Source organism: Drosophila virilis, unplaced genomic scaffold, assembly GCF_030788295.1.
Source record: "Drosophila virilis strain 15010-1051.87 unplaced genomic scaffold, Dvir_AGI_RSII-ME tig00001170, whole genome shotgun sequence".
NCBI lineage: Eukaryota > Metazoa > Arthropoda > Insecta > Diptera > Drosophilidae > Drosophila > Drosophila virilis.
Window position 1 is genome coordinate 972,065 of NW_027212828.1, and position 26,372 is coordinate 998,436.

The 26,372-nt window shown below is 37.4% G+C and overlaps 1 protein-coding gene across 3 annotated transcripts in view; it reads left to right on the forward strand.

Annotated features, from left to right (window-relative positions):
* Positions 1–556: 556 nt before the first annotated feature.
* Positions 557–26,372, forward strand: part of Atg2 (Autophagy-related 2) — a 232,937-nt gene continuing 207,121 nt past the window's right edge. For 2 of the 3 annotated variants that reach the window (XR_011417148.1, XM_032440820.2), the window contains exons 1-2: positions 557–820; positions 14,085–14,406. Coding sequence is in view for 2 of the 3 variants with exons in the window: in XM_032440820.2 (XP_032296711.1) it covers positions 656–820; positions 14,085–14,406 (487 nt within the window). In the remaining variant the exon portion in view is untranslated. The remainder of the gene's footprint in view (positions 821–14,084; positions 14,407–26,372) is intronic. The other variant, XM_015168271.3, reaches the window with a different exon arrangement.

Here is a 26,372-nt window from a genome sequence, read left to right on the forward strand (position 1 = left end):
CTGCATTGTTTTCAAATATTAAGCAATGATATTTTGCATTTAACACAAATTCCGAGTTTTAAGTGTGTTTTGCTGTAAAAAAAAGTCCAGCAAAAAGTTAGAGAATGCAATCTGGCAGTGAAGAATAGATTTTTAGTTTAAAGAGGCTGTTCTGTTTCTCCATGAGAGCCATCACTATTCTGCTGTTAAGCTATTCATAAAAAGGATCCAAAGCGACGTTTTAAAATAAATTCTTTAAAAAACAAGAAACAATAATAAAATTTAAGTTCAGATGAAGCTCATATCCAACGAACTTGCTGTAATATAATACAATTTCAGTAATGCAAATGCTTATTTTCAAATGCATCCAGAAGAAAAGCTGGATTAACTGGAGTTGATTTTTTTGGCAATAGAAAAAGAATAACACCTTATTAGAAGTGCAAATGGACGGGAAATGTTTACAAAACACGTTTGATTCTTATCGATATTTTTGATGCAAGTGTAACATAGAGACATTCTATCAAATGAGAATGCACTTTTTTCAATATCTTTTCAAGGATTTCATAATCGATTTTTCTTATCGAAAAACTGATGTCAACAACATATCCGTAATATAAAACAATAACAATAGACTAAGTACAAGCGATTTATTATACTATTAAACCAAATAATAACGATGTCTTGGTTTAATCTGTGGGATGGACTTAAAACAAAGACTTGTAGATACCTCTTACAAAGGTATTTAGGTCAGTTTTTTGAAAATAACCTTAACTTGGAACAGTTAAAAGTTGATCTATATAATGGAAAAGCTGTTGTGGAAAATATTTCGTTAAAAGTTAAGGTAAGAAGTATATAAATCTACCTACCGCAGAGGATTTTGAATAATGATTTCATTGGATATCTAATGAATGTACGAATTCGTTTACAAGTATACAAAGTAAATACGATGTGAATCAATGTATAATCGTTTATTAAAATAAACGCATTATCATTATGGTAAATTTTAGGTTTGAGTAGTAATACGTATGTATGTTTAATTGGGAAACTCTTGTGCTTGGATATTTAATATGAGCCACACTTACTACTAATAAATACGCAAGAGCTCTCTTCGATAGAACTCAATGTGTTAAAAATGGTTTTTCTAGAAGAATTTTCAGGGTATCCTCTAGTCGCGCAGTTCTATATTGACACTCTTTTAAACCATAAATGGGTATAAAGGATATATTGTATTTGTGCAAAACGCAAATGTATGTAACAGGAAAAAGGAAGCATCTCCGACCCCATAAAGCATATATATTCTTGATTAGCATTAATAGCCGGGTCGATCTATCCATGTCCGTCTGTCTGTCCATCCGTCCGTGTATATGAACGCAAGGATCTCAGAACCTTTAAGATCTAGAGACTTGAAATTTTAGATGTAGGCCGTCCTAGTGCCTGCGCAGATCGACTTTGTTTCCGATAATCGATAACTTACTCCGTTTTCAAGCAATCGATAAAAATCGATATCAACATGCTGTCTTTTGAGCAAATTGGGTAAATAATAGGAGCTAGAGTCACCAAGTATCAAGTAAGTTTTATTTTATACATATCGCCATATGCTGAGTAGAGGCATAGCAGTGGCATATCATAGTGGCGCGCTTTGTCGCGAGTTCGAGCCCTACCGGAGAAAGTATTTTTTTTTTTTTGCTGATGTTGGGGTTGAGTAGAGTCGGCACCATATAATGCGGTCAGTAGCGAGTTCGAACCCTGCCAAGGAAACTTTTTAATAATTAATAAATACAATTACGTATGCATTTACAAGTTTTGTTTTTAGTAGAATAAGGATTTTCCCGACTAGACCACAGTTCCATGTTAACAGTGCAATAGCACAACTGCTAATTTTTTAAAAACCGGGCTTACAGCATAACTGAGATTTGTATTGGATAGATTTATTTAACTAGTTCTCTACTAAGTGTTCTTATGATGATAAAACGGTAAACGAATGCTAACTTGTTTGCAGGTAGTTGGGCAAAAAAATTCTAGCTAAGACGATACGGACACATGTTTCGTGGTTGTTTGTCACATGATATGAGAGCTTTTCACATTTTCTCGACGGACAGGGAATTGCAAATTATATAGGAAATATATTTGTACATATGTAAAACATGCACTTAAAAGTTAAACTTCAGTAATACAAATTTAAGCCAACATAAAGCGACGCATAGTCAATATTTTAGGTATTTCAATGTGTTTGTATAATGTAGGGCACTCATCTTGTTATAGATCCGAATCTTACTTAAAACATTGACAGAGAATATAACTAAAAGTGTATAATCTCTTATTAAGTTGCAGTGCCGACAAAAAATTATATATCTAAAGTAAATATACAAAATATTGTTCGCTCTAAAGATGTGAAAGTTTAATCTATTTGAAATAGTACTGTTTGGAAAAAGTGCCAAGAATTTGATCTCATTTTTATTAACTTTTTATTAACTTTCGCATATGCGAATGGGGGAATGATTCGGACAATTTTTTAGTATCATCTACAATGTTGAAAAAGTTAGTGAGGGCAGTGGTGTGTCTTACGTAGCTTTATTGTTCCCATACTAAAACGTTACCATCAAGTATGGGAATGTAATTAACATTTGAGAAGTCGGTGATCCGAGCTCGTTCTGAGCACGAAAAGTATCCTGATGAACCTGTAGGGAGCCAGAATTATAGATTTTTTATTATTTTGTTTGGGTTTGAAGATCTTGTGACTACCTAAGGTTGTTTTTATGGACGACCTTCCCCTTAATGAGAACTGTCTTTTCTAGATCGGCTTAAACCTTTTCTTCGGAACATAAGGGCGATAATATCCTAATATATTATTGTTTTTTATGTAAACTGTCTCGCCTACTTCAAAAATACTGTTTTGTCAGTCCGGGTTGGATCTGCGGAGCAGGCCTTGTTGCGCCTTTGATATTTTATCTATGATTGTTTGACGTATTTTATCTGAGGCCACGTGGACAACGTCTAACGGACGCTGTCCGTTTATTAAATGTAATGTTTTGTTGTATTCAATGGCAGCTCTGAGAATTGCCAGGGTCGTGTAATTGAATTTTTTTTGTCGATTTTGAGGCACCTAGCAATCTCTATTAAAGTGCTGTAGAAGCGTTCCACTTGCACGTTGAAGCAGCTGTGGAGTGGAGTTGCATTAACGATGTCTGTGTCGAATTGGCTTTTTAGCAATGGGGTGATTGTTTCTGACTTGAATGATGCTTCATTATTGCAGTAGATAGTTTTCTCATTCGGAAAAAAGTTAACCACATGAAGGTTGGGGGTGATTACATCTGATCTTGCTCTGGACACCAATGGTTGTACGATAGCTAATTTTGAAAATTTGTCAACACAGGTCAGGAACAAAATCTTGTCTGTAGAGAAAATATCAATGTGTAATCTTTCAACGGTGTGGAATGGAATGGGTGTTTCGCCAAGTTTCTTCCTCTTTGGGTGGCTAGCGTATTTTCCCTTAGTGCATACTTCGCAATTTATCACTTCTTCTTTGGCTATTCTGTGCTCTGAGATTGCAATTTCTAGTTGTTCTTTATTGGTAATGGCAGAGACGACTTTTTTGCAATACCAAAATTTTGTTGATGGGAATAGTGATACTAGCTCTTGTTGTATAGCGGCTAAAGTTGGTAATTCGCAGTGAAATGCTTTTACAACGTCGGGATTAACCGTGAGACTTATAGTTTTTATTAAGTCACTCTTATCGGTAAACTGTCTTTATGGCGATAGTACTCGCGAACATAATGATTTTCCGATTTAAGGCATAACGCGCTTCTTCCAAAATAATTTGGATTCTAAAACAATTTATCTATTGTAATTATTGTTTCAATTGTAGAACTGAAAGAATGGTGCTACGTCAGATTTGGGCTCGTAATGCAGGCCATTGATGTTTTGACGCGACAATGCATCTGCCACATAGTTTTCTGGTTTCTAGTATATTTTAGTATTATGTTCTTCAACGAATGCTTTTTTTTCTTGATGTTTGCATTAGTGTTTTTCTCGATCACTGCAAAGGTCATGGATTGGTGATCTGTGAAAATGGGGCTCTCTAGTACCATACAGGTAATTAGCTAAAAGTTTCGCTTCATTGATTCCGTAATGATTTTAACACTGTTTTCATGTGCGTGATATCATTGTGATCGGCTTCCCTTCTTGGGACAGCACAGCAACAATGCCATTTGCCGAAGCGTCAGTAGTAAAGCCAAAGCGGATTTTAAAATCCGGGTACATTAAGATGACATCTTCAGATGCCAAAATATTTCTTTGACGTTCGACTGCGTCGCGTTGCGTGTCATAAAATTCGATGGGTATTTTTTATACCCTGAACCCATTAAAAATGATCAAAAAGAGTATATTGTATTGGTGCAAAATGCAAAAAATGTATGTAACAGGCAGAAGGAAGCATCTCCCATAAAGTTTATATATTCTTGATCAGCAACATTAGCCGAGTCGATCTAGCCATGTCCGTCTGTGTAAAAACTATTTAATTCTTAAATTTTTCTGTGAAATTAATCGTTAGTATCTATGATAATATATCATTTAAATAAAGCATGCATTTCATGGATAAGCACAAGCACTTTGCGTCGATCGTAAGTTATAAACCTTTTCGATCAATGTACTTCGAAAACGAAACGACGCAAAGAAGCATCGACCAGCTGTGCTGAAGGCAGGCTAGCGACTAACTTCGTTGCTTGTGTCACCATCAGCAAGCCGCGACCTTCGCCATTCGTTCGTCTGGTCTTTGGAGAACGAACAACCAGTCGGCAGGCATGCCGTACGAAGTCTCAAAGGCCAGATGAAAGGCCTGGCTAGAAATTTTGCGTAGCATTCAAATGTATGGGCGTTACTCATCTAAGTGTTTATATTGCCTTTGGTTCAGTGTATTCCCTCGTCCGGAATACCAGAATATTATATATATATCAAGTATGTTTAATTATATACCTATCGTTACCTCCCCGCTACCACCCCATAGCAATAAATCAAGTGAATAACCCAACTTATGTTGCCCTCTTATTTAAGCCACAATTTTAATAAAATTGGCTTTATTCTATGGTAGAATAATATATACTGTAGAAAATTTCATTCAAATCGGTTTTTATTTTGTTGTTCGGTAGTTTGATTGCGCATGTATTTGCGACGCAAATGCCAAGAATAGCTGTATACATGTATACACACACATTCATGCGCGTCTGCTTCGAATTCTATTAACAGCATTGCAATTGAGATTGTTTTCTGTGCTGCTCTTTTAATTCATTTTTTCTCAATAATGCTTAATTATTGTTGTACCCGTTGAGTAGATGTATATCAAGTGGTCCCCTGCCGATGATACTGTTTTTTATACCCTGAACCCATTAAAACTGGGTAAAAAGGGAATATTGTATTTGTGCAAAATGCAAATGTATGTAACAGGCAGAAGAACGCATCTCCGACTCGATAAAGTACTTATATATATTATTGATCAGCATCAATAGCCGAGTCGATTAAGCCATCTCCGTCTGACTGTCTATCCGTCCGTCCGTCCGTCTGTCCGTATGTGTGAACGCAAAGATCTCAGAACCTATAAGTGGTAGAGACCTGAATTTTAGATTTAGGTCCTCCTAATCGGTAACTTACTCCGTTTACAAGCAATCGATAAGAATCAATATCGACATCCTGTTTTTTGAGCAATTTTGGTAAGTATTAAAAGCTAGAGTCACAAAACTTGATATATTGCTTCTAGAATTTTATATAAGTATATCAAGTATTTTTCATTTTATACCTATCGCCACCTCCCCGATAACTCCGCAGAGCTATAAGTCAAGTTAATAACCCAACATATATTGCCAACCAATTTAAGCCACAATTAAAATGCAGTTGAGTTTTTGAGAATACACATAAATTCCATGGGACAATAAGATATACGTAGAAAATTTCATTAAGATGGGTTAATAAATAAGTTATATGTAACTGCGCAATTCTGTCAGGGTCAGTTGCGAGTTCGAATCCTGCCAAGGGAACCTTGTTTTTTTTTTTAATTTATTTGGTTTTGAATAAGAAGGTCGGGTCTTACTTGTTTAATTAGTTCAAATGCACAGTAACATACTCATTAGCCTTATATTATTATAGGGATTTTAAAAATATGAACGATACATCGCATTATATTGATTTAAGTTCTTTTACCTATCACACTATATACTAATTGTCATTAGTTAACGAACAAGATGATCTTTTAAGTGCTAATATATGTTCCTAGTACAACTTGCACTTTCCTAACCGTCAAATTAGGACAAGGGTTGTGGCACAATTGCGAAAAAAAATTATTCTGAAGTGCGGCTATAAATCCGTCCAGAAATTTCGCTGTTATTAAACTAGCAAATCTAAAACTTAATAATTTACAAATAGAACGAGAAAGAAGGGCTATCTTCGGCACGCCAAAGATCTAATACCTTTGCAGACCCAACCATTTCATAATGCTCATAATGCTTTGCCCCTATCTAAGAAGTACCGAGAAAATAGTAAATGCCGAGTTTGGTCAAGATACATACAACCACTTAATTTTCACCCGATCGTTCCTATGACAGCTATATGATATAGTGGTCCGATCCATCTGGTTTTATATGTGCAAAGTTTTATAAAGATTGCTTTAAAACGAAGAGACTAGTTCGCATAGAAGCAGACAGACAGACAGACGTTCATGGCTATATCGACTCGGCTGTTGATGCTGACCAAGAATATATTTACTTTATGAGGTCAGAGAAGTCTACTTCTATGCGTAACACATTTCACGACAAAATTAAAATACCCTCTGCAAGGGTATAAAAAATGTAAATTAAAGGAACAGGACTTAAAGCAGCTTAACAACAAAGGGCACTTGATTTAAAAATATCAACACCACCAAAAATATCTGGTCCAAAATTATTGCTTGTAATTCAACCCAAAGGTCGCAGACCCTTGCGTCTCATAATCCACCAATGCTGATGTATGCATGTCAAAACGCATCTGAAATTACAGCACCAACCATATCCTTTTTTTTATGTAATTGAGTCCGATTGGTTTGTATCCATGGTAAGCGTGACCTTTCAAAACTAATATTAGACTGTGGTCTTTCATTCTGAAGACAATGGAACGGCTACTCGATCTCTACCTTAGAAGTGTTATTCCACCCGCTTACTCTTAGCATTCACAACAAGTCTAAATGAAAGGTGGATCCATTGAAAACGTTTCACATATCTTAAGTATGGTGAAATTTATAAATGGAATTTACCCTCAGGCTCTTTCTTTCATCGACGCAGTCACGGAACTGGAGGTTGACGATCAGTTGCTTATACGCAGTTCTTTCAACTCCTTTATGAAATGAAGCGGTCAAATTACCAGTAAGCTGCTTTGAAGGCGAAGGCTTTCGCGTAATCGCATGTGCCACCGAAGCTATTATGTTACCGTTTCATTCCTTTTTGGTATCCTTAACACGCTTTGTGATGTTTTTGCAACGTTTGATTAACAGTTGACGTCTATTTGGCTTCCCTAAAAAAAATTAAAATGCAGAGTACAAATTTTAAGAAATGCTTTAAGGAAAATGTCCTAACCACCTTTTTCAGATGTCGAACTAGATTTTAAATTCTTGTGTCACTAAAAGTTTGTAATATTTATCTTAACATAACTGACCTACCACAGATCTTTACTTAATCAAGGCGGTCCTGATGGTGTACCAGGTTTTGTGTATAGGTAACTGCACTGGAGTACATTTATCATATAACTTTTAGTGTTGTGTGCTGTTTCTTAATTTTGACCCTCCATATGGAGGTATTTTAGGTGAGAATAAATGTATGTGTGTCTGTCGGGCTTGTGTGAAGCTTAAAATACTAATGCAGGCATATTAATTGGTTTAAAACAAACTTTTTTGATGATGTTCACCCAAATCGTTTTATATATATAAAAAAAAATATCGCAAATAGGTGGAATGACACATGCGACCGAAATACTTTTCATATCATCCAAAATATTATTGTTTGAAACTTTAACGTATCTAGCCAAATAAACATATGAGGTCTGATCAGAAGAAGCAACAATGTTAATTCCTTATAGACAGTCGGAAACATCTTGGACCCCATAAAGTAAATATATTCTTAATCAGCATCAATAGCCGAGTTGTTCTAGCGTTGTCAGACAAGCTGTTCGTATGAATAAACAGAACCTTTTAAAACTACAAACTTGGTTTTTTCTTATTCAGTAAATATTTCCATCAACCTTAAAATACATATTTTACTACGGAGTACCTCAGTACACAACTTGCATTCATATGCTAACAGAAATTTGGGGTAGGTCATGATCACCGCTAGAAAACTAAGAAAATGTATTTCTTAACCAACCAAAGCCGGAACAGTGATTAACACATATATACATATTTTTATGTAGTTATGCATGCATAATTCACGCATACAACCAAAGGTGTTTGCACGCCATTGGCTGAGACAAGAACTCCTCTCGAGCATACACTGACTAAAATCAAAAGTAAATCAATCTATGTATATGTGATATTTTCTTAACATAATTATTGCAAAAGATGCGGCTTGTGTAAAACTGATTTAATTCTTACATTTTTTACTATAAAATGTATCGTTAGTATATAGGGTAATATATCATTTTATTAAGGCATGCATTTCATGGATAAAGCAAAAGTGCTTTGAGTCGATTGTAAGTTCAAAACTGTTTCGCCCAATGTACTTTGAAAAGAAGCGACGCAAAGCAACATCGACCACCTTTCCTGAAGGCAGGCTGGCGACTAACTTCGTTGTTCATGTCAGCATCAGCAAGCCGCGACATCGGCATTCGAACAGCCAGTCGGCTTGCAAGTCGTGCGAAATCGTAAAACCCTGTTTAGGAGGCCAGGCTAGAAATTTTGCGTCGCGTGCTAATGCTTGCGCGTTACTCATCTTAGTGTTTATATTGTCTTTGTATCTACAAAGTTGGAAACAGACTACATCGCATTTAATTTGAATGATGCGCACTGATCTCGATGAGTCTAAAAAAATCATTAAAATAAATCATGAACTAGACCAGGATACAAATACGCATCGGTACTTTTAAGGAGGGTTATTCAAAAATACAAAGGAACTATGCGAAACTAAATGGACTTTGTAATTAATCACAAAGTCTCAAAAACTAATCGTAAGTTGTTAAAATGTTATTTTTTTTCGAATACTACGATGTCGTCTATGTAAACATGTAAACGTTTACCTATGTGTTTTCCCAATATGTCATTCAAATTCCTTTAAAAAACCACGGGACGATGCGTAGCCCGAAGGGGAGTCTAAGAAATTCGAATTTGCCATTATTGATAGAAAGGGCTATCTTTTCAATATCTGAATCTTCAAGCGCGATTTGGTGGAATCTGCTTTTGAGGTCTATTGTGGAGAAAGAGTTATTTTCGCCGAGATTTGATAGAATACTGTTTATTAATGGCATTGGATATCTGTCAGGGATGGTAATTGCGTTTAGTTTTCTGTACTCGATTACCATGCGGTGTTTTTTCTTCCCCGACGCGTCTCCTTTTTTTGTCACGATGAACACCGGGGAACTATATGGGGAACGCGACGATCGAATAATGCCGTCGGCTAATAATTCTTTTATTTCTGTCTATTTATTTCCTCTTTTAATGCCACAGGGTAGGTGTACGCTTTGGAATAGACAGGTCTATCGTTTTTAGTTTCTGTGTTCTGTCCGGTTCGTCGAAAAGACCTGGACATTCTTTCACTATTGAATCTATTATTTGGCAAGTTTGGTCGTCTAAATGAGAAAGTCTAAGTTCTATGCTAGCCATTAGTCCCATTGGAAGTTCCTAAGTTCTGTATTTAACTTTTTCTAACAGCGTGAAAAGTTATCATGTCTATTTATTGTGGTCTTTAAATTTTTCAATGTGTCGTGCCCTATGATCCAGTCAAAGGTACCTAGTTCCGATAAATGGATAAATTGGATTTTTCCTATCACATTAACGAAAATATCTCTATTTGTATAATGCGTGATATTCTTGTCTCTTATGGACTTTGCTGCAAAGCATACTTCATTCGGTATGGCTGCTCGAATGACTGAGGGTTATACATAATTTTTGTTGGAGCCTGTATCTATTAAAAATTTTATTTTTTTATTGTTCCCCGTTTTAAACTCTAAGAAAGGTAATGAGGATGAACCTCGTCAAAAAATTTGACATCATCGGCTATTTCATACTCGTACTCTTTTATTTCTTGATTATCCATAATAGCATACTCTTACTCGTTATAATCTTGTTCTTTTTCATAAGCCTGTTCGTCTTCTATGATAACTTCTGTATTGTAAACTCTTTGTTGTTTGTTAGTGACCTGGTGTGTGACCTGAGAAAGAGGTCGTTTCATTTGCTGAGCAGCCTGATTATTTTGTCTAGTTTGCAGAGCTGCTTATCTCTAACTTTGTTGGGTGGTGTTTGGACACTGAGCTGCTATTTGGGGTCTATTTTGGTAGTTAACTTGACGCGTTTGTAAGGAAGTATTTATCTCCATTGGAGTTGGTGGAAGTTCACGCCTTGGCGGTAATGAGGGAGGAAATTGTTGTTGCTGTTGTACAAATCTAGGCTGACTCTGTTTAAAATGTGCTAATTCTGGGAAAAAGTTTTGGTTACGTATTGGTCTTTGAGGTATTTGGCTGCCTCCGTTGTTGTAGTATGTTGGCTGTGGACCACGTCTAACGTTATGCGACTAGGTGTGTTGCATAGTGTTAGCTTGATGCGCCCTATTTAGGTTGTCCAACTTAAGACAGATGTTTAAGGCTTCTGGTAAGCTTGTCGGTCTTTTAACGCTCAACAGACTATATCTATAAGAATTAGTCTTTGCAAGCAATGCTTCCTCCTTATAATCTAGACAATCGATAATCCTGGACATTAATGAGAGAATCTCATAAATTTTCTGATAGAAGGAGCTTATGGTATCCCTGCTTGAACTAACTTGTTTAATTGGTATTGTAAGGTACCAATATCTCGTTTGTCCGCGTACTGTTGCATGTGGCAACATTTAATTTTTTCCAATTGATAGGCGTACGATATAAATGATGACGATGACTTACGTTAAAGCTACAACTATCCTAGAATCCATGTAGGAGTTGGCGGATGTCTTCTTATAGATGGAGTTGATCTTATTATGTTTATTTTCAATTTGTTTGCCTGTCTTCTTCTAGGCTTTTTATTAGTAGATTTTGTTTGTTGCTTCTCTCGGATGGTTAAAACCTTTAAAACCATTTTTGATTCGATTTTTTTTTTCTTTTTTAGTTATTTATGAGTACCTTGTGTTTCACCATTATATATATGTCTATATATATTGTATAATATTTTATTTGATTAGCTATCACTTTTATTTTAATATTAAGTATGTGAATTTTCTTGTTGTAATCCCCGGATCGATGTGTTTTCTTTTCTTTTTTTTTTTGTACTATGTGAACTTTCTTTGTGGTCACTCTTTTATTCACTATGGGAATTTTATGTAATTTCACTATGTGAACTTTCATGCGTCACTCTTTTATTGCCTATGTGATAGTTTTTTTGAAATCACTACGTGATTATTAGTGTTTCTTCACTATGTGAATATCTATCGATGTGTACAGGTGTGGCTAGGACTAGCATGTCCTTTCTTTTTGCACAACACTTAAGCTGGTAGCCTACTAAGGGGCCAAACACTTGAAATTATTTTGACTTGCGAAAAACTTGTTTAATAAACTTTAGCCTTTACTGGCTTTATATGAACGAACTTCTTATGGCCATTTAATGGTTTTTTAAATTTTTTTTTCATCTTTCGGGGGTCCTGCAATTAACCAGTTTAATGGTAGTTATTTATAAAAAGTGTATTTTTTGTTTTTGACAGCACTATGTGCTTACAATGAGTCCAAGTTGTAAACTAAATATTGTATCTTAATTAATCTCTAATGAAACCTCAGTCCAACGATGAAGCGTCGTTGTCGGCGCGGCGTCTCTAGCTGGTGTTGTTGCATATGTTGAAATGTCCCCATTCTGCATTTCGCAGGGCTACGCATATTTTGGGAATCAGCGAACCTTATTGGTTTGCTGATTCCACAATTATTGGCATGTGCGGTAAATATGCCGATATAGCGATCCCACTGCACCTAGAGTTGCATACGCGACACCTGGCTTTAGGTTTTCCCAGCACGTTGAATGGCCACGTGCGGGAACCAAATATAAGTAAGCTGGTTATCCAAGTGTTGTTGTTTTGAATGTCTTAGCTATTAACATACTTAAACAAAAACAGATTTCGTGGTATTTAATACAGTTTGTAACCTATATATAACGATCGACCAAGTCAGTTGGGTAGGTCCCTTTCAGACACCTTCTGCTTCGTTGGGTAGCTCGCTGCTTGCCTGTTAGCTACGTCGCCCACCATCGGTACCCTGAGGTCCTTTGCGATGTCGCGTGTGCGGGTATATCATTTGGCTCCATTTATTTTGCGCAAGATTTTGGCCTGAATGATGCGAATTTTGTTCAGATGTGTTTTCGCAGCTATACCATAGACTTGGAGCCCATGAGGACCTTGTTTCGGAGCGAGAGTTTGTTGTTGGAGTTGAAAAGCCAGCTCATTCGCCTTATTTTGGACATGATGTTGCCTGGTACTGCAGAGACTTGCATAGCATATGCAGTGGGCATGTCATGTGTAAACAGGCTGTATAAAGTGGGACCCAAAACGCTGCCTTGCGGAACGCCCGCTTCTATGCGTTTGGTTTGAGAGGCTACGCCATCCTGCACCACATCTCTCAGTTAGGAAGCTGCGGATTTAGGTGTTCCTCGATTTTGGAGAGAAAACCTGCGGGCCACACCCGGTTGAAAGCTTGCTGGATATTGAGATTACTACCACATACTCTTTTCTGTGGAAACTGTCTAGTATGAAGTTAACTACCCAATGGAGTTGTTCAGGTGTACCGTGCCTGAATCGGGATTGCATGTCTTATCACCGTACTTTCCAGGACCCTTCTAAGGATACATCTCCCAAAGACAGGCAGGAGGCTGATGGGGGAATATGATTCCAGCTGGTTGGAAGGCTTTCCGCTTTTGTACGGCATAACCACTTGCGCCTTTTTCCAGACCGCTGGAAAGTGACCTAGTCGAAGAGCTGCATTAAAAATGTAGACATGAAAAATCATCGCTTAGCAGTGTAGTAGCTTAATTGACCGGTTATCAAAGCAGAGTTCGCCGGGAGCTTTGCGGTTTTTAAGACTCTTGATGTCCTGCTTCTCTTCGTGTACTGTGATTGGTGCCACAGGGAGGGACATGCTGGCGAAGGCTTCTAGAATGACATATATCACAAACATATTTTATTTTATAACTATTACCATCTCCGAGCTACCACCACACACGTATAAACCAAGTTGTATTTCCCACAAATATAAAACTTAATTTTGATGTAATTGAGTTTTTAGCAGACCTAGATATAGTACATGAAGATCGGTTATGAAACACAGAAACACACAAAACTTGTGCTTATATATGTATTGGTCGCCGACGTGTCAGCGGCCGCTAGCACAAGGCACATGAATTGTTTTTTTTTCAGAAGTGATTAGTTGTTACTTTGGCTGTTGAGTAGAGGCGGCGGAAAGTAATGATGTCTTTTCGAGTCCTATCAAGGAAACAATTTTCTATTTTTTTAAATTTATTTTTATTTCTAACGAGCGCGTACCGTTAGCTGCATTTAGTGTTGGTAGAAGAGGGGTATCCCTTAGTCGGAAGCTCCCGACTAGAGCCTCTAACTTTTTCTCTATGATTTTCCGAATTTTAATTAGAACACATATTAAAAAAAACCAAAAGCTTTTAACTTAATTAATGGTGACCGGATTGAGGTTATTATTGGTCATATCGACCAAAGAAAACGAGGTACAAACATCAAGGGTAAGAAGGCATGCATATTTGAATACCCTCCCTCCTATGAAAGACTTTGCTACTGACTCTAGAGTTGCAATTCATTCTTCCCAGCCCGAACGTTTATAGATTATGGATTAAACTTTGGTTTTACTCGCATGATTATTCTCACAAAATATTTTAATTTAAGTCCTTTTTAAAAATATTTATATTCTAGGCTTTTAATGACTTGTTTGAAGAGCAAGGCTGGGCTTTTGAAGTGATTTCCGGGCATATTGGATGTTTAACAGCAATGGTACCGTGGAATGCTCTTATGACAAACGATAGCTCCCTTAATATTTCAAACCTGACCATAACTTTGAGACCAGTCACGCGTTGTCAAAGTGGAACAACTATGTTAGAATCTATGTGGTCTTCCGTTAGTAGTTCAATGCAAATGGCGGAAGAATGCATGAAGCAAATTGATGATGACGTACCATTTTTAAACCACAACAATACCTTGATTGGCTTAGAAAAATTTGCGGAGACCATTGATAACGGTGAGTAATAGTTCATCTCAATATCTTAAGGTTGTTTAAGCGCTGCATATACTCAATTTTCAATTCATGCCAATATGGAACTATTATTGGAATGAATTCATTTATTGAAAATCAACATTCACTGCTACATTTTTACCTCAATTTATTTCCCTTGGCTAAAATCAGCTTACTCCGCAAGGAATCTACACAGCGCCGAACCATTGTGCTGCAGGGCTCATGGCTTGGTATGGACCAAGTATTGGAAACTTTAGAAGTAAAAGTATTCTAGTCGGGAGTCGCTGACTAGAAGAAACACCGAAACCTTAACCGCTTAGCTGCCATTACAACCATTCCAGTTTCTATCTTTAAATATGCAAATACATGCATGCACGCATTGAGGCTGTGCCTCAATTTTTCAAACGTATAGGCGTTAATTGGTCAATCGTGTGAAATTTTAAGAGAATAAATTTACCACTTAAATGTGCACAGCTCGTCATCCTGTTCAAGAATAAACATTTTAAATGGGGTCGCATACTATGGTTTGCCTATAATCGCAAAACCATTATACCCGTTTTACCCATTTAAATTGGTTTAGAGTATAACAACCGCTATCCTTCGGATATGAGTTAAGGAAAATTTATCTATGTCAATGTCTTTAGCAATGAGTCTTTATCTTGGCGGCAACCAGCTAGTACCAATATAAAAATGCCAATATAAAATCGGTCCATAAATAGGTTGAGGCTTTGATACGATGGTAGGGCGATCGACCATGCTAAATTTAGTAGGTTTTCATTACTCGGAATATCAAATCTGCAACTCCGTTGGTAACACTGTTGGCAACCATCCAACGCCATGTCACCGGTTTTAGTTTTCAAGGCGCAAATTTTGATATAGCCAGTAGAGGGTCTTCGCTAGATATCAAGTCACTCCGACCCCATAGAGTATCTATATCCTTGATTAGAATCAGTAGCTGAGTCGATCTGTTTGTCCGTCCGCCTGTCCGTATGTATGATCGCAAGGATCTCAGAACCTATAAGACCTAGAGACTTGAACTGTAGATCCTCATAGTGCTCGCGGACAGCGAATTTGTTTTCGATAATCGACAACTCGCCCAGTTTTTAAGTAATCGATACAAATTAATATCGAAATAAAGCTTTTTATGCAAATTGGGTAAGTAAGCTCGCGGTAATTCTAGAATTTTATATATATATCATGTATCATTTATACCCGCACCACTACAGAGCTATATATCAAGTTAATAACCCAACTTGTATTGCCCGCCAATATAAGCCTTAAATTAAATGCAATTAACTTTTTTAAAATACACAAGGTGCTGGCACCGAGACTCGTGCCGGGGCGCGTATTCGGCAGGGACTTCTAGCGTCGAAAGATACAACTCGATTCAATTCGATTCGTACGAGGCGGTACGATATAATATAATTCGAACGCTGAAATCTTTATTATTCTTTCATTATTTAACAACCTATATTTTACATGATTATGAGACTTACATTCGTGCTCCGCACGCGCTTCTGTTCTCTTTCACTTCTGCTCAGCTGCAAGCACAAAACGAAAATGAACCTCGACAAAAATGCAGCTTGTGCAGCTGCGTGCGATCGACTTATCATGTAAAAACTAATTCTAACGGTGCGCTTCCAGAGTAAGCAGCGAGGGCTGCTTACAAAAAAAATGCGAGACCCAGTAGGACTTAGTCAACAGCTATTTTCACTTCGCCCCGTAACACAAGGTCTCTATGGTACAATAAAATATACTGGAGAAAATTTCATTAAGTTCGGTTAAGAAACAGGCAAAAGTTATGTGTTTTGATTTCACGTGTTTGCCGTAGCGACCGTTAATTTAAAGAATTTCTGTACACATGTACACACATACATTCATACTCGTCTGTTTCGAATTCTTTCAACAGCATTGCAATTGCGATTGTTTTTCTTAATAGAACTCATTTATAGGTGTGGATAGAGTTCGAGCCCTACTGGAGAAACTAATTTTTTTGGCTGGTGTGTTCTGCTGAGTAGAATCGGCAGCAAGTTATGCGAGCAGTTCGAGCTTCTCCAATAAAACACTTCTTTAATTTATACTGATTTCTTCAAACGAGTACGTAGCTTGTTAGCTTATGGTGTTGGAATAAGTAGAGAATAAGTCTAGAACCTAGACTAGAACATGTTTTTTGCAAGTAGTAGTAGTAGGAGTCGATATAGGAGAGAGAATACTAGGTTGTTTTTTGTAAATTTGTTTTTATTACTGCTAAAACAAACGAGGTCGTAGCGCCAGATGCATTTCGTAATGGAAGAAAATGGTTGGTTACTTCTTTAAAATATTTGTATTTTTAATTCAGTGGAGGAAAACTTAAGACTTATGTTTCTAACTTCAACATATTGTTTCGGGAGCTGGTTATTCTCCTTGACAAAAAAAAAAAGGTTGAGAAGTCCGATGCCCAAAACCTCCATAAAAAAAAGTGCTGCTAATTAAACCGAGATAGTTAGTCCTAAATGGGGCCGTTCCAACAACAGTGAATAGCTCACATATGATTCTGTAAATTGATGCACAAGTAAATAATATAATAGAGTATGTAAACAATAGGCAGTTGGGTCGGAATAAGTTAATATTAAGGTGGATGGCCGATCGGCTAAGTAAAATCGTATATTGATTTATTTTCGGGCAGGTTGACTCGATGCTGTCGCAGGGGCCAGAAATGCAGCGTAAGCGCCTTATGCAGGTGTCCTAATTTTCGATGGGTGCTGCTTGTGTCACCGACCACTGAAAACGTTGCTTCATAGCTAAAACCTAAGTTATTTTAAATAAAACCAATTAGGTATTCTACTTTCCAACATTTGATTCCCGCACGTGGCCAGTCAACGTGCCTGGTAAAGCTGTCACAAAGTGTTTCGCATGCCACTTTAGGTGCATACGTGGTCAACTAACTCGTTGGGCAGCCATCCGTGGGATCGCATATTTGGCATTATTGCATTATTGTGAAATCGGCGGAGCCAATAAAGTTCGTTGGTTCCCCTGCGAAATGCGGAATTGGTGAATTTCCTCAGCCACAATAACACCAAACTGGCGACGCCAACAGCAACGTTTCTTCGTTGGACTGAGGTTTCATTGGGTATTAACTGAGACGCAAAATTTAGTTTGTAATAATAACTAATTGTAACCACATCGTGCTGCTAATAAATAAATAAAAGTTTTTTGTAACTTATAACCAAATTGGTTAATTTGCGAGTGAGTAGGCATCGGCGAAACTACTATAAAACAAAAGGACTATAAAATGTCCATTCGTGTAATGTCTAAAGGCTAAAGTTTTCAAAGTTTTCCTGAGTTTAACGTAATACAGGCGATTGGCCCCTTAGTAGGCTACAAGTGCAAATGTAGTGCAACAAGAAGGCGTCCTAGTCCTAATCACACTATGTACCATAATATAAAAAAATTCACATAGTGAAGAAAAACGCAACTAACCACACAGTGAATAATAAAATATTTATTCAAGACTGACCACAAATAAAAAACAAGTAAGAGGTTCTAGTCGGGAGCTCCCGACTAAGGAATCCTCTTATTCCAACACCAAATAAATTTAAAACGAGAAAGAAGGGCTATCTTCGGCACGCCAAAGATCTAATACCCAGACCCAACCTTTTCATAATGCTCATAGTATTTTGCCCCTATCTAAGAAGTACCGGGAAAATAGTATATGCCGAGTTTGGTCAAGATATCTTGAAAAACAAAATGTTTTTCATACAAAAACTTAATTTTCGACCGATCGTTCCTATGGCAGCTATATGATATAGTGGTCCGATCTTAATAAGATTTTGCATATATATGAAGAGTAAAGTAAAACTAATAAATGCCGAGTTTGGTCAATATATTTTGAAAAACAAAATGTTTTTTCATCCAAAAACTTAATTTTCGACCGATCATTCCAATGGCAGCTATATGATATATTGGTCCGATATTAATAGTATTTTGCACATATATGAAGAGAAAAGTAAAACTAATAAATGCCGAGTTTGGTCAAGATATCTTGAAAAACAAAATGTTTTTTCATACAAAAACTTAATTTTCGACCGATCGATCCTATGGCAGCTATATGATATAGTAGTCCGATCTTAATAGGATTTTGCATATATATGAGGAGTAAAGTAAAACTAATAAGTGCCGAGTTTGGTCAAGATATCTTGAAAAACAAAATGTTTTTCATACAAAAACTTAATTTTCGACCGATCGTTCCTATGGCAGCTATATGATATAGTGGTCCGATCTTAATAGGATTTTGCATATATATGAAGAGTAAAGTAAAACTAATATATGCCGAGTTTGGTCAAGATATCTTGATAAACAAAATGTTTTTTCATACAAAAACTTAATTTTCGACCGATCGTTCCTATGGCAGCTATATGATATAGTGGTACGATCTTAAAAGGATTTTGCATATAAATGAGGAGTTAAGTAAAACTAATAAATGACGAGTTTGGTCAAGATATCTTGATAAACAAAATGTTTTTTCATACAATAACTTAATTTTCGACCGATCGTTCCTATGGCAGCTATATGATATAGTGGTCCGATCCAGCTGGTTTTCACATATGTGCTGCGTGCAACAGAAAGAGGGAGTTCTGCAAAGTTTCATTAAGATAGCTTTAAAACTGAGGGACTAGTTCGCATAGAAACAGACAGACGGACAGACGGACATGGCTATATCGACTCGGCTGTTGATGCTGATTAAGAATATATATACTTTATGGGGTCGGAGATGTCTCCTTCTATGCGTTACACACTTCACGACAAAATTATAATACCCTCTGCAAGGGTATAAAAAGGTTGCCTTGGCAGGGTTCGAACTCGCAACTGACCCTGACAGCATCACTTGCTGTGAACTCTACTCAACAGCTATACCAGCAATAAAACAAAAAAAAAAAATACTACACCGGTAGGACTTAAACCCGCGACAGACCGCACCACTTGCTATGCCTCTACTCAGCAGCCACACCAATAATTAGGTACTTTTTTTTTTTTTTTTTTTTTTCTTAACCGATCTTAATGAAATTGTCTATAGTATATCTTATTGTACCATAGAATGTTTGTGTATTCTGAAAAAGTTATTTACACAATTTGCTCAAAAAACAGGATGTCGATATCGATTCTTACCGATTGCTTGGAAACGGAGTATTTTTAGATTACCGGAAACAAACTCATCTAACATTTCAAGTCTCTAGCTCTTATAGGTTCTGAGATCTTTGAGTTCATACATACGGACAGACGGACATGGCTAGATCGACTCGGCTATTGGTGCTGATCAAGAATATATACACATTATGGGGTCGGAGATGCTTCCTTCTGCCTGTTACATACATTTGGATTTGTCACAAATACAATATACCCTTATACCCATTTTTAATCGGTTCAGGGTATAATAAATGTACATAGTGAATATTAAAGAATCATATCAAAATAGCGATTACAAATAAACAAAAAGAAAGTTCATATAGAGAAGGAAAACAACTCCCGATCAAGGAGAATCTCAAATAAAAGGCCACTTAGTGATTAAAGTCAATTCACAAAACAAAAAATGTCTTGCAACCAAGAGGAGCAACAAACAAAAAATAACACAAACCACAACCAAACAGAAAGTAAAAACAAAAACAACTATAATACGAAACCAGAAACGAAGGAAAAACAAAACAATATCAATAAATAAACATAAACTAAACTACAAGAAGAAGAACGTGCCTAAAACTACTAACCCCTCTGGCTCTACTCCACTAACTCTTTTTTTTCAAATCCCAAAAAATAAACCTAACCAATTTGATTTAACAGGGAGAAAGGAATGTATTTATTTATAGAAGAATATTTTAAACCACAAATAGATTTTAGCAGCAATCTGTCGGATTCTGAGAAGGTACCAGACATTGTAAAATGTGCCACGAAAATTTCCGGGAAAAGCAATTCAGCTTAACTCATGGAGAAAATCAGTTGACAGAATATGAAAAATGTTCGTAAGCCAAAAAAAAAATCACCGAAAATCTTGTGATTTTGCATACAATCAGACATAAAATATCGGAGAACCCGATACTGCCACAACACTAGAGTCGTATCGAACGCCTCTCAACTGGATAAAATTTAGATGTTGCCTTTTGCAACATTACTCAAACTAACAATTAAACACACTAGATCAAGGCAGAGATAATATAACCACTTACTGTCAAAAAGTGTACAAGATTCTCTCAATAATCCTGGAAAAGATCGACTGTCTAGATTGTAAGGAGGAAGCACTGCTTGCAATGATTTATTCTTATAGAGATAGGTATTAGACACGTTCATAAGAGAATTAAACGGCAATTTGTCACGTCTGTTGAGTGTTCAAAGGCCGAGAAGCTTGCCAGAAGCCTATAACATCTGCCTTAAGTTGGACAACCTAAAATATAGGGCGAGTTCAGCTTACCACGGATATGGTCTGCAGCCAACATATTACAATAATGAAGGCAGACAAATGCCTTAAAGACCAGTATGTAACCATTGCTGTTCCCAGAATTAGCACATTTTCGAAAGGGCCAGACTAGATTTGCACAACAGAAACAATAATTCCCAAATTCATTACCGCCAAGACGTCAACTTTCAATGCGTCAAGCTTACTACCAAAATTGATCTCAAATAGCAGTGAAGCGTCCAAATACTACACAACGGAATTATAGAAAATAGACAATCTAGACAGAGTAATCAGGCCCCTAAGCAAATGACGCCTTTCTCAAGACACATACCAACCTAACAAACAACAGAGTTTATATTGCAGAAGCCATCGTAGAAAACAAACAGGGCTATGAAGAAGAACAAGATTTAAACAAGCAGGAGAATGCTATGGTGGAAATGGAGACCCCAGAATAGTACGAATAACAAATAGCCGATGTTGTTTATTTTTTGACGGGTTTCGTTTTGTCAAAACTAGGTACTTTTGACACGAAACTATGAAAAATTAAATGGCCATAATAAATACACATTAAAACTATTTCCGCTATTAGGAAAAGTTAAATACTTAACAAAGGAACTTTTAATGGGACTTATGACATAGACTTTTTCATTTTGATGACCAAACTAGCCTAATAATAGGTGCAATAGTCACAGAATGGCCAGCTCTCGTGGAAGAACTCCCTTTCGTTACTAAAGTAAGTGGGGAGATAAAAATTTAAACCGATAAGCCTGTCTACTCCAAACCGTACAGCTCCCCTATTTCATTAAAGGAATAAATATATAGCAACGATAGATATATAGATATGATTCGTAATCATCAAAGACGGTTTAAAAACCAACCGAAAAAATTAAAGCAATAGTCAACAGTCCTAAACCAAAAACAATCCGTGACCTTCCTTCATTTTTAGGCATGTCTAGATTTTATTGAAGGTTTATAAAAGGTTACGCAAAATAGAAAACCATTAGCTGTGCTGCTAGGAGGAGAGGGTGGTTGAGTCTCAAAAACAATTTCAAGAAGTAAGAGGTTGTAGTCGGGAGCTTCCGACTAGGGAATACTTTGAACCTTCTTATTCCAAGAAAAATGCAGGTCGCACTGCGCGCGTTTTGTAGTATCTGTAAAGAACACGACGGCTACGCTGGGCGCGTCTCGCCTAATACTCGTGTTATGCATTGGAAGCGTGCTCCGTCTACGGGTTCCGACCGTGCTCAGGGAAATGGCGTGGGTTCTTTTGCTCTCGACGCGTCAAGTATAATAAAGCAAAAAAAAAGGAAGACAGAGTTAAGGTATGACGGAATACCACGATATATAAGGAGCGACTACGATCTACAAGCAGAATATATCATATAGAGTCGAGGAGCTAAGATGTTGGCTGCCCTCGGTCTTTACCCACCCTGCCTGTAGCTGCATCTGCGATTGTCATTGCAACTACCCTTTTGTATGCGATATTATTTACCTAAGGTGCCCAAAAAGGAATTAAGATTTCATTTTATCATATAATTGTATTCAAAGAAGATTTAAATTCATGATCTTACTTCATAATACATGACGTAAGAAGAACATTTTCCTTTTTTTATAAAACTAAACTCAATCTGGGCAAAAACACACATGAATGAGATTACACTTCGAAACTAATATGAAGTTAAATCACTGCTGATCTGAATGTTCCAAAAAAGTTATCTGTAATTACGAACGCTGATTAGGAGTACACCCGCTGACTATAACCGCGATTCACACAATACGTACAATTCGATATGTTGGCTTATTACCTTTTGTTCTTTCACACAGTACTCACTACCTTAGTATGATCCAACGATGTCAGCAGGCCAGTTGACGACGATGATGTGCTGTGGACTCTTAATTGAACGGTGTAACGTAGAAATATAGTGGTCAGCGACATATTCATGCTAAATCAGGATCGAAAGACAATGTCAGCGATATAAAACGGAAAGAATTGCAATTTAAATTTCATGTGTACTTATGCCCTTCGCTTATACCTACGGCCAGTATGTAAATCCGAGTGAGGGTGCGCACTGGTTAGCTATCCACCAGATCTGCGTTCAAGAATGTCCGGGAACCAATGGGTCGAACACGTGGTGACGTTGGTCTGCCTGTGCGTGCAGCAAGAACTATTGGTTAGCGAAGTTCAAAGCTTATCTGCAGAAAATGAGACGATGCTGAAATCTTGATTCGGCCTTAGGAAATTCGCTCCCTGCTACCAGTGTAGGTTGTCGCTTTTTTCGTGCTTTGGGCTTTGGCTTTGGCTCCGATAAGGACTACGCGTTATGCGTAATTTTTCTTTTTGGCACGCAATAACGCAGCCCCGCGCTTCAGCCTGCACCTTCCTACGACTACCATACACAGGAAAGGCACCCCACGACTCCAGTAACGATCCCTTAGTGAAGATTTGTCAGTGTCCGAATTCTGAATATTTTCTTTATTCCGCTGAAATGTTATAGCCAAGCTCTCGGGAGCGCATGATGTCTATATTACCCCTTTTCTTTCCGGGGACCGTGGAACTTTTTTTCCTTCCCTTTTATTTATTTATTAATTTTTTGTTTTTCCGAACTTGAGTGCCAATACACATGGGTTTATTACGCCCACGTGAAAAAATGAATTTTATAATTTTTAAAGCAATCTAAACCGAATGTACTCGTTGGCGATTAAAATGGAAAAGAATGACGCCACGCCAAAACTTAAAGAGGCAATTAAGCATTCACCCAAGACACGATATTTTCATTCGCAACGGCATCATTAAAATAGGTCATGGTCACTCTGGTTATGTTATTAACCTCCGCTGATCATATGCAATTGCATAAATGTTATGGTGCAGTGCTGCCCATTGAAGTTGATTGCGATCAGCTGATCATGCCAATGGCAATGTATGTTTATATTTACAGAAATAAAACTTATCACCCCATCACAACGTAGGTTTAATCGAAAGGATTAACTAATACTGAGATAAAAGCTGAAAAAGGGGTGGTTACTTACATTCCCAAATGTCTTTAGCATGGTAATGACCAAGTTCTTTTCCCTTGAGGTCTTCTAACAAAAATGTACAATTACTAATTTTTCGTTTAATATGTGCCTTAGTTCCAACTGGTGCAAGTTTTGCGTTGAAATGTTTAGCCAAATTGCTTAAAACGAAGTTGCATTTTATTACTATTTGAGCGACTTCAAAAGAACGAGGGTGTGTGCGTAAGTTATACGTCCGCAAATTCTTCTCATATGCCTTATCAGTGTGTTTTTGAATATTAGAACGTATTATGGGAAATTCGTCTGCTCGATCGAGTTTTAATTGCCCTTCATTCATTCAGCATGTTCAGGCTTTTGAGCAACTTGTTATCATTGCCGCGCTTAATCATATTTTGCCCAAACACAACGAAGTATAGAGAAATCCCAATAGACTGGTGTATGGTGTTTCGTAACGATCTATTTATACTACTAATGTATACATCCCATAGGCTTTGGTCCATCCCATTGTCCCATTATCACTCAGTATTATTTCGGGTACTCCAAAACAGTCAAAAATATCTTCGTGCAGTATATCTACCACTACTTTGGCATTGAGCCTTTTTATGGGCTTGAGAAATGTGAACTTTGAGTAGTGATCCAGAATGACGAATATACCAATGTTTCGTTTTTTTGATGGTGGGTGCGGACCAACAAAGTTGACATAAAGCCTTTGGAGAGGCCTTTCGCTGACCACTTGATTTCCCATGGTTGGCTTGCGGCATCGATTAGGAACTTTCGACGTTTGACAGAACTCGCAGTGGCGTATGTACTCGCGTACGTCAACCACCATGTTCGGCCGGTACAAATGTCTGCGAATACATTCCAAACATTTGGCCATCCCACAATGTGCGGATGTTGGTTGATCATGTGCTGCTTTCATTACATTTAAGCGTAATTCAGATGGCACAAATAATTTCCAACCCTTCACGTTCTCATCTAAACTACTAGCTGAGGATTCATTTCGGAAATATATATATAATAAACTACAACTCGAAAATCTGGCAAGTTGGAAAGAATAATATTATCTTTTAGCCGGCAGTATTCGTTGGATCGAAATGCCTCCGAAGACAAGTCGATTTCAGGGTATACCTCTAGGTCCAACGCAGCTACTTCGTCTGCTGGCTGAAAGGCACGGAAAAGCGTGTCTGCGACCCATTCTCTTTACCCTTGCGATGTTCGATAGAAAAATTATATCCTTGCAATTTGAATGACCATCTAGCTAGACTACCACTTAGATCTTTTTGGTTCATTAGCCAACGTAAACTTGCATGATCAGTCACGACTTTAAAATCGTGTCCTTCGATGTACATGCGAAATTTTCTTACAGCCAATACAACGGCAAGACATTCGAGTTCCGTAACGGAATAATTTCGCTGCGCTTTATTTAGTTTTTTCGACATGTATGCGATGGGTCGCTCGATTCCTGACTCATTACATTGGGTCTTTTAGACCGCCTACGCCATGCATGGAAGCGTCGCGTTGGACTATAAACGGCTTCTAATAGTTTGCGTTTATCAAGAACGGTGCTGAGGATAATTTTCTTTTGATTTCTTTAAACGAACTTTGAGCATTATATTTCCAAGCAAATGACGTGCCCTTTAACAATTCTGTGAGGTGGAAGATAATCGACGAATACTGAGGGATAAGCCGTTGATACCAACCGGTCATTCCTAGGAATCGTCTCAGCTGTCTTTTTGTTGACGGCACTGGAAAATCTGCAACTGCTTGAACTTTAGCCGGATTAGGCTGCAAGGTGCTTTCACCTACGATGTAACCAAGATATTCGACTTTTGTTAGACAAAAATTACTTTTACGGATATTAATGGTCAAACCTGCCCTTCGCAATCGTGTTGCGATCTCAGCCAAATGAATTAAATGTTCATCAAAACTTTGCGATAATACAAGTAAATCATCCAAATAAACCATAAAATGACCTTTCATGTCGTAAGGAATTACTTGATCCATCTATTGGCTCATGGTCTGCGGTGCATTGCACAACGCGAATGGCATCCGCTTAAATTGATATAGCGGCCTGTTCGGGATAGTGAATGCTGTTTTTGCCCGCTGGATGATTCATCCAAGCAGAATTGCCAAAAGGCAATTCCATGAGGAATATGGAGCTTCTTGAATGACTCCAAGCTTGATCATCCTATCTACTTCTTCGCACAAAAATTTTTCCCTTGCTGGTGATAACGGATAAAACCTCTGTTTTATGGGCTTGGCATCCCCAGTATCGATGATATGTTCTACAAGAGTAGTCTTTCCTAGGCCATCACCTTCAAACGAAGGAAAAGAAGTGATTACTGATTGTAAGCGTTTCTTTTGGGCTAGTGTTAGCGACAACTGATTCGACTCCACTTCTTCGAAATCCACTGAATTCAATCTATTCGAATGATGTACTGAAATGCCAAATGCTCACCAGAAATCTATTCCACAAAGAACGTTTTCCTTGATAGACGGAACAATTAAGAATTTGAAATTATTTGCAATTATAATA